This window comes from Cibotium barometz, chromosome 19 (assembly GCF_041138505.1).
Source record: "Cibotium barometz isolate CiBa-2024 chromosome 19, ASM4113850v1, whole genome shotgun sequence".
In the NCBI taxonomy this organism is placed as follows: Eukaryota; Viridiplantae; Streptophyta; class Polypodiopsida; order Cyatheales; family Cibotiaceae; genus Cibotium; species Cibotium barometz.
In genome coordinates, this window is record NC_141064.1 from 58084745 (window position 1) to 58093976 (window position 9232).

At 41.7% G+C, this 9232-nt stretch overlaps 1 protein-coding gene across 1 annotated transcript; it reads left to right on the forward strand.

Annotated features, from left to right (window-relative positions):
- The first annotated feature begins 4410 nt into the window (after positions 1–4410).
- Positions 4411–6996, forward strand: LOC147628788 (protein RGF1 INDUCIBLE TRANSCRIPTION FACTOR 1-like). Its single transcript, XM_086814042.1, has 4 exons — positions 4411–4858; positions 5076–5304; positions 5447–5662; positions 6175–6996. Exons 2-4 carry the CDS (start codon positions 5089–5091, stop codon positions 6523–6525), a joined length of 783 nt encoding a protein of 260 aa, XP_086670168.1. The 5' UTR covers positions 4411–4858; positions 5076–5088; the 3' UTR covers positions 6526–6996.
- Positions 6997–9232: the final 2236 nt, after the last annotated feature.

Genomic DNA, 9232 nt, shown 5'->3' on the forward strand with positions numbered 1-9232 from the left:
ATGTCAGGATGCTTTTGAAGCAGAAGTTTGAGATGAAGGATTTGGGTGAGCTGCGGTATTTCTTGGGCATAGAGGTGGTGAGATCACCTCATGGCATTTTGCTATTGCAGAGGCAGTATGGCTTGGACATGTTGTCCAAGTATGGTATGATAGGCTATATGCCTATTTCAGTGCCATTGGAGCAGAACACATAGCTTTCTACAGACAGGTGAGCTTTTGGAGGACCCCACTACATACAGGCGCATAGTGGGTAGTTTGATCTACATGACTATTACAAGACCATACTTAAGCTATGATGTTGGACTTGTGAGTCAGTTTATGCAGGCCCCTAGAAAACCACACTTGGATGCGTCTAGATGGATCCTCACGTACATAAAGTCCACAGTTGATTATGGACTTTTCTATGAGGCTGGTACAGAGATACAGTTGCATAGGTACACAAATGTTGATTGGGCCGGTAGTATTGCAGACATGAGATCTACCAATGGTTTTATGTTCTCATTTGGGAGCGCTGCTGTGAGTTGGAGCAGTAAGAAGCAGCCAAGAGTTGCCTTGTTGAGGTGCTGCTATGGCAGCTTGTGAGGTAGCTTGGTTTCAAAAGCTACTTGGTGACATGGAAGAGCCCGTGAATAGGGCAGTTGTCATATATTGTGACAACATGAGTAGCATATAGTTGGCCAGTAACCCAGTATATCATGTTAGAACGAAGCACATTGAGGTGCATTATCATGTTGTGAGGGAGAAGGTTCTAGCAGGAGATGTAGATCTGGTATATGTCAGCACAAGGATTAGGTGGCTGACATCTTCACGAAGGCATTGGGCACAGAGAAGCTCCACAGGTTTAGGAGCTGACTTGGAGTGCAGTGTGTGGAGTTGAGCTCGAGGGGGAGTGTTGAGATATCGAGCTCAACTAGTGCTACAACGGACATCGATGACCCGCCTGGGTGATAGATTCCGCATCTACACCACTGGCATGGTTGGTGAGATTATGGGTGATATGCGGCTAGTGGGATGACAGGCTGTGTAACAGCCATTTTGGATTACTAGAGACTCGCATAGTTATAGTGCCAGCTCATTTAGTCGGGTTCACATTATGGACCGTCCCTTGTATGTTGTAGTAGTTAAGTACTAACCCATATAGTGTGTACTCTTATCTTTATGTTATTTTGGTTAAGTAGAGAAGAAGAAGAAAGAAGAAAATTCAGCTATCCATCTCTCTCTTGTGTCTTGCTCTCTCTTGTGTGTGTGTGTTTGCTTGCTAGGGTTTGAAGCTCTCCCTCTCCCCCACATTCTCTTCAACAAAGACCATTGAGCGTCAATCAACTTCAAAGCCATCGACAAAGCTTGTCAATTCTCCCCACACAAAGGTCTTCAACACGATCACGAGGACACGATCGCCATTCACGAAGGGGGGGATGTTAACCCAATTCTAGGGTTAACAAGATCTACCGCCATTATCTTACATCAAGGAGTCATGATAGATACACCAAAGGGTCATACATTCAATATATGAAGCAATAGTGTCCAAAGCTACAACTTGGACGGGCGCCCATAATGGTGTGACGAAGTATTTACGGCAATTCCCGCTTCAAGAGCATGTGGTAGTAAGTTAGGATGAAGTCCTAAGAAGTGATGTACTTCATGGATATATTATGAGAGTAGTCATTGTAATAGCATTAGGCCTCTTATGAGGCTAAAGTGCCCGACCGACCACAATTTAAGAGTGAGTGTGATCACTTATGGCCATGTATATAAGTGAATATCTCTCATAATACAAGACACTCTCCCATTGTGTAATTGATTCTTGCTCTTGCTAATCCTCTTGCTAATCTCTCTCCCTAATGCATGCTAGTGAGTGTGTGTGAGTGAAGTGAAGTGAGAGGATGGACGAGTACCCATAGTAGTGCAATGCGGGGGGGGCGGTGTGACAACGCTCGCAGGAGGCACGATGGAATTGCTTTTCAAGGGGTTGTAGAGCTTGGAGACCTCAAGGGTTATGAGCTCGGCCATTAGAAAGAGACAGTTGCGGTTCACCAGGTAATCTCTTTGGATGTATTTCAAGGAGGGTTAGGGTGAGCCATAACAGAGAGAGAGAGAGAGAGAGAGAGAGAGAGAGAGAGAGAGAGAGAGAGAGACTAAACAATTACTTTTAATTTATCAAAATATTATTGGTAACTGTGTTTAGCAAAATTCCAATATATCATTGCCAACATATTAATATAAAGTAAATGACATTGAATTTTGAAAAACAATTGCACAATATATATTTAAGATTTGAAATTTTAAGAGATTTTTGGTAAATTTTATAAATTTCTTATAATATTCCAATTACATCAATTTCCTAGTAAACTCAAGTAAAGTGAAGAATTTGAATACGGTTATGTTCGTCGTAATGGAGCGGTACTAATATAAGCATTAATTTATAAAAATCTCAGTTCACACTATTAAAACTGCATACCTCAAAAAAATAGTGACACGCATACAAGGAGCACATTTACACACTCACTCTAAGTCCAATTTTAGCCAATGGACAAAGAAAACCTCATTAAATGTGTTCCACAATTGGACCTTCACTTCACAAATCTCCATGTAAACTAAGGGAAAGTGGGGGGTAGGTGTACAAAATTATTATGGCTACCTTCACATTAATGGTCTCTCTACCCTAGAGGTGTGCCAGAGGCGCTAAGAAATATTCCTATTTGTAGAGGAAAGAAATCGCCTCTTTAAAAATGCACAATGCGAGACTTCACAACTAGAAGACATGACGGTGGATTGGGTGAAACTTTTATGCATTTTTTCTAGTCTTTAAGGCTTATCACTCTATAGGAACTTCATGTCTGCAAGCTATATAGCCTTGCTCCAAAACAAGAATCTCCCTCTATAGAAGGCTGTTGAGGAGAGGAGGAAAAACCGGCCATAGGGGGAGGGGGGGTTTGTTTTAGGGTGCACATGCATGTATTTGATTTTTTTACATTTCCTTACACAATTGTATTTTAGAATTTTTGGTGTTGCCATTGTATAAGACATTGTGAGGAAGCTCTTGGGGTTAATCATCAAGCAGTCCAAGGGTGGAGATTTGTTTTTGTAATTGTGTTTTTGAAAATTTTAGATTTGGTGTATATATATTTATTTTTTGATTAGCACTTATTTGTGTAAGTATAGTTATTGTTTATAATAAAGATAGTACATAGGGGCCCATATGTGCCTACGATGTTTTTTTCTTCGTTCATTAATTAATTAGCGACGTATGAAATGGCATGTAATATAATATCAAAGGTTGCACCGAAATTCGAAGCTTAGGTGAAAATCTAGATTTTTTGGCTTATTCTTTGGACACATGTCCTCTCTCTGGCTGATGCGACATAAATGGAGAGGAGTGCCTCCTGCGAGGAGTAGGAGGAGGGTGACGCGGCCGGACGAGGAGGAGGGGAGCGATGGCGAGGACGAGGGAAGGGGTGGGCCTGGAACGATGGTGAGGACGTGGGCGTGGAGTGGATGGCGAGGACGTGGGCATGGAGTGGATGGCGAGGGACGTCTGTGATGTAGGCGAAGGTGAGGATGGATGGAGTGATGGCGAGGACGTGGGCCTACAGCGGATTGCGAAGTTGGCTTTGTAAATATATTAATTTATGCCACGTCATGCATCAAACAAATTCTCAATATATGCATCAAACAAAAACACCATTTTGCAAAGGGGTAATTGTAATTGTAACTTGTTTAAGTTTAAATAAAGTTATATACCTTTGACATGTCAACTCTTAGAATTATGAATGTTGTTTTTATGGGCGACAACTTACAAGGTTGGTGCCCTATTTTCTTAAGAGGCTTCATTCTCTAGAAGGTTTGAAGGGCTCTCTGGCGACAAGGTACAGACCACTTTTTGACCTCGTGTAAACCCAATTTTGGATATTTTCGACCATTAAATTCGTCAAAAAAATATAGAGTGTAAAAAAAAGGCCCAAGTTTTTCTAAACCGGTCATCATTGGCAACTGTGAGATGGTGGTGGCACATGCTTGCGTGTGTTGACCTAGTAAAGTGCATGAGTACGAGGTTCGCATTATTAGAACCACGTGTGAGGGCCGATAAGCGGAAGCGGTGTTTTTGTGAGGTGGGATTTCTATCCGAAGGGACTTGGTGCCTTGTGCAAACTATTCGGGACGGGCTAGCATACCCTCAAGGCACCAAGTCCCTTCCGATAGAAATCCCACCTCACAGTTTTAGCTTTGGGAGAATGACGTGGCGAAATGATGGGGGCGGGGGCGGACAGGATAATGTAGTGGAGCCTAGGATGGGCGGGGGCGGTTCGCGTGGGCGTGGGCCTGGGTGCCAGGTGGAGGCCTGCAAGGGTGACGTGCGAAGATTCCGCAAGCTCGGGAAAGAAGAAAAGCGGAGGAGGAGGAGGAGTCGTTGACGCGCACCGCACCCTATCTGACCTCTCAGCAGCAGTCGCTCACAATTCCTCTTTTTTTCTCAACAACCTCGCCGCCCGCCCTCCTCCCAATTTTTAATGCCAAGCTGCAGCAGCTAAATAATAAGGCGGTCGCGACCCCCGCGTTTTATCCCTGCATCTGCTCCCCTCTCATGTTTTCTTTCAACACAAGCCCTGCATAGGGATTATTTATTTTAAAAGCTTGATCATCAGCAATTAAGGCTCCGCTCTCGATCTCATTAGCATATTAATCTCATTCTAGTACTGCACTCTATTAGCCCGGGCCCCGCACCATACCACTAGCAGCCTCTCGTAGGGTTATCAATTCCTTCCCAAACTAGCTTTCATCTTCCTCCCCGCTGATCTCTTGAGCCGGCCTCCCCTCCCACACCAAACACCAAACTCATCACCTCTTAGACTAGGTGCTGGTATGGGCTTATATTCACTTTGCTTTCATTTTTTGGCTATTTGAAGCCCTAAATAATTAGCCTTGACCATTATCTCCTTCAAAAGACTAATACAAATTTTGCGTGCATTTTGCCTTTAATTGGACCCTGTTTAATGTTTATACCCTAGAAGAAGTGCAATATTTACTACACTCCACATCTTTACTCAGAGTCTAAATTAGCCATCTGTTGTGGGCAGGTTTCTGATTTCAATGGTGGTTTCTGCTCAAAATCACTACAGGGATGTGTTGAAGCGCGTTGCTGCACCTGCATGGCTGGGGTCTCTTCTAGAGACCACCTTCTTCATGCCCTGCACAATTCATGCTGATTCCACCAAGCATGAATGCAATCACTTCTGTCTGGACTGCACGGGGTCCCCATTATGCCCCTCCTGCATAACCAACCACAGAGACCACCTCATTGTGCAGGTATCGTTAATGGGCCAAGCGTTAGATCACTAATGTTCTTAGTGTTCTTAAGCTCACAGCATTAGTGTTAATTAATCAAGGGCATTAAGGGTCCATGTAAGTGCTGATTTCCATTGTGTGCGTGATCTTATAATGGATGCAGATAAGACGCTCCTCTTACCATGATGTTATAAGGGTTTCCGAAATCCAGAAGGTGCTGGACATAAGTGGCATTCAGACTTACATCATTAACAGCGCCCGGGTGGTGTTCATAAATGGGCGGCCGCAGCCACGCCAGGGGAAAGGGGTCACCAACAACTGTGATATCTGCGACAGGAGCCTTCTTGACACTTTCCGCTTCTGCTCATTGGGTTGCAAGGTGCGGTGTAACTCAATCATTTCCTTGTAACTAACCTTAAATTATCAGAATTTGCGTGTTAATTATGTGAGGGATTGTAGTGGCCCTTGGGTTGCCAGGTAGATTATTTTATGTTTCTTTGATTCTTTCTAAATTGACCCAATTTCTCATCTTAATCTCTTTTTTTAATAGAGCTTGCACAATATGAGTGTTGGGATAAGAATCCCTTGCAAGTTGATCATAATGTCCATCTTAAATATCTATCTCAACACACTACACAATGTTGGTTTACCTCAACGATTCCCTTATAATTGACCATTAAAATGTATCGTAATAATACATAATTATCACATGTTTGAATTGTAAGGGATTATAGTGGCCCTTGGGTTGCAACTTGCGAGCTAGATGAATGCTTCGATATGTAGCTACATTGGTACTGGGTTAGTAATTGCTTCCAAATTGATCATAGTTTTCATCTTGCTCTGTTGGTTTTGAGGAGTTTTTATCACTAATTTGGCTTCTTGAAATTGCAGTTGGCAGGATTAATCAAGGCACATCACACGCGCATGAGCTTCTTATTGCAGCCAAAAGCTGAAGAGTCTCCTTCTTTGTATAGGAGAACTATGAAGGCCAAGATTAATGGTGATGATGAAGTTATGGTGGATTATAGCAGTTTATCATCAGAGAACCCATTTTCAGATTGCATGGAGACGCAGAGATTAGACTTCATCGATAATTACAAGGCCAAATTAAGCAGATTAAACGTCAGCAATGCAAGCCCTCCGCACGAAAACATGTGTCCACCGACCCCCCCACCCACCATCCAGAGAAGGAGCCCCAACAGAAGGAAAGGAATCCCACATAGGGCACCCATGGGCGTGTGATACACACGTGGCGCTCTCGTGTAGGTGCCCAAGAACTCTCATCAACAGTTAAATACAGAACTGCTGAAAAAAAGTGTTATAACCCTCGTGGGTCAAAAGCTAATTAGCTGTTATACAATTATAGTGGCACACATGATACGCCAAATAGATACATAAAGCTAAAGTAGTCAATATGCACCCAATATGCAGAGGAGGGGGTAAGTATAGCCAGCTCTTCTAAGCTATATATGTCGTGTTGTACAGACAGCGCTTTCGCTCGCTCTCTCTAGAGGCCATCCAATGCTGCTGCTCGTAGTAAGCAATTGGGATGTGTCGAATATATATTCAGTGGTATTGCTTTGTATACAGTGAGTGGCGGAGGTGCCAAAATTAAGTAAGTAACACGCTCTTGGCTACTCTATGTAAAATTATTATTTCACACGATCAGATTAAGACGTGTATTAATAATACTGGAACGACTGTGTTTAACAATGCAAGTGTATATTTCATAGATAGTCTTTCATTTGAGGGCTCGGCTTGAGTGCTTGGGAAGTTGAGTGTGTGTGTGTGTGTGTTGGATAATCCAACTGCTGCGAGCGGTTATCGAAAAGGGCGCGTGTGTTGTGTGTGGCGTGGATAGATAGGTTTCGTTTCCGGCGGGTGCCTTTGTGTCGTCTTCTCCCGCCCACGAATTGTTGGCCGGCCCATGCAGTTCGGGGAGCATATCACGACAAAACCCGCGTGCCCTAACCCACCACCTCCGTTTTTTATACGTTATACGTTTCACATCACACAAAGCAAAAGCGAAGACACTTAGTCTTGTATCCTTTTTTCGACCTTTCCACGCCAACCGCAAGCCTACCAAGTTTCCATGCCCACCACTATCTTCTAACATGGCATTATCAATGTCACGTCAAACATTGAGATTTTTATAAATTATATTACTAATGCTCATATTAGTAAGATGACCTTATCAAAACTCCCCACTTTGCTTGAGTTTACCCGGAAACTGATGTAAATTTGAATATCATAAGAAATTCTACCAAAATTTCTTCAAATTTTCAAATCTCAAATATATATTATGTATTTTCTTGGTCAAAATCCAAAGGCTTAGCTACCCCCCTCCCCTCTCTCTCTCTCTCTCTCTCTCTCTCTCTCTCTCTCTCTCTCATGTTCTTATCCTTCTTAAGAAAAGATAGCTAATAAATAAAATAATCCCCTAACACAAAATTTCAAATTAGTCTCATCAAAATCCTAGCTTTCATTACTTGGTTGGTTGGTGGCCTCACTTTAAAACAAAAAAACTCTACTTACATATAACATCATAATATAGTTCAATGAATGGTATCTGAAATTTAAATTCAAAGGGAGCATCCGTTGCCACTATTCCACCTTTCCCTAATACAATATCCCTTTCAAACAGCACCCTCGCGTGATGACTTATCACAATTCCCATCAGCCCCTCCTCTTTGAAGATCACAATGTAACCATACAAACTCCTTTTGCAAGTTGAGTGGACCACTCATCCCTTAGTTAATTGTGGACCTCACTACCCTACCTCATGATTCTCATGTTCCATTATCAACACAATGCCAACACATAAATTGACAAATTAATCTAGACCCACCTCTCTTTCCTAGTCTAAGGCCTTACCACTTGCATGATGTGAACCAAGGGTGCACATGCTATGTCTAAAATCATGTTAACAAAATAGCAATATTTTTTTCTTTATTCAATGCAACTTCTTATCCTAAGGGGAAGTCAGAACACTTGAAATCATTATATTTATATTTATTCATAAAAGCAAGGTTTTTGCTACAAAGTGAATGGAAAGGTTAGGCAAGGAAATGGTTTTAAGAGTTTCTATATGCACTTATGGAGTCCACTGAGTTGCAATTAGAAAAATAAATTATTTCAAATGTAAGAATTCTTTTTACATAAATACAATGTACAAAGTTTGGTAACAAACTCTTTACACCTTAAAATAATGATAATATTTATGATGATCTCAATACACGCCAAGATAATGTAGATTCTACATGTAGATACCATCTCAGTATTTATCCCTCTTGAAACTGCACATGACTAAATGGGCATGCAAGTGGCCTTTATGGGTTGGTTATCTAGCAAGATTTTAGAATTGGCCTTAAGGACAATGATTATTACATTGATTCATTCTCTATCCCACATTGCATTGTCTTGAAAGAGTTTGTAGCATGCCCAATGTACTTACGTGCTTTATTTCACTTGTTTTACACATGCAAAGAGTCCTTACTTAGATGCTTTATTTCACTGGTTTCAAACATACAAATAATCCTTACATATAAGACATAGTCGGAAGGGAATAAAAAGACTAGCATGACTAGCCTTATGCATTTCTAGAGGGTGGCACTAGGCATCGATGTATATGGGCCACCCATTCAATGACATTTGATAGACTTCGTATGGATGCATTGCCACCTTTCAAACATATAAAACCACACTAACTAACAGAAAAATAGACTTATTAGAGATGACCTTTAAGATGCTTTACATTCATAACAAGCCAATAAAACATGGGTTCAAGTTGGAGAGGACCTTTAAGAGCCCATAAAATATGGGTTCAAGTTGACATGCTCCCATTGAGACTGAGTTTATACTGGTTTTGTTTTCTTACTGACATGGGAGGGGTTTATTGAGATGTTAATTACTCAGGGATTCAACTCTCACATGCATTGAGGATTTCTAT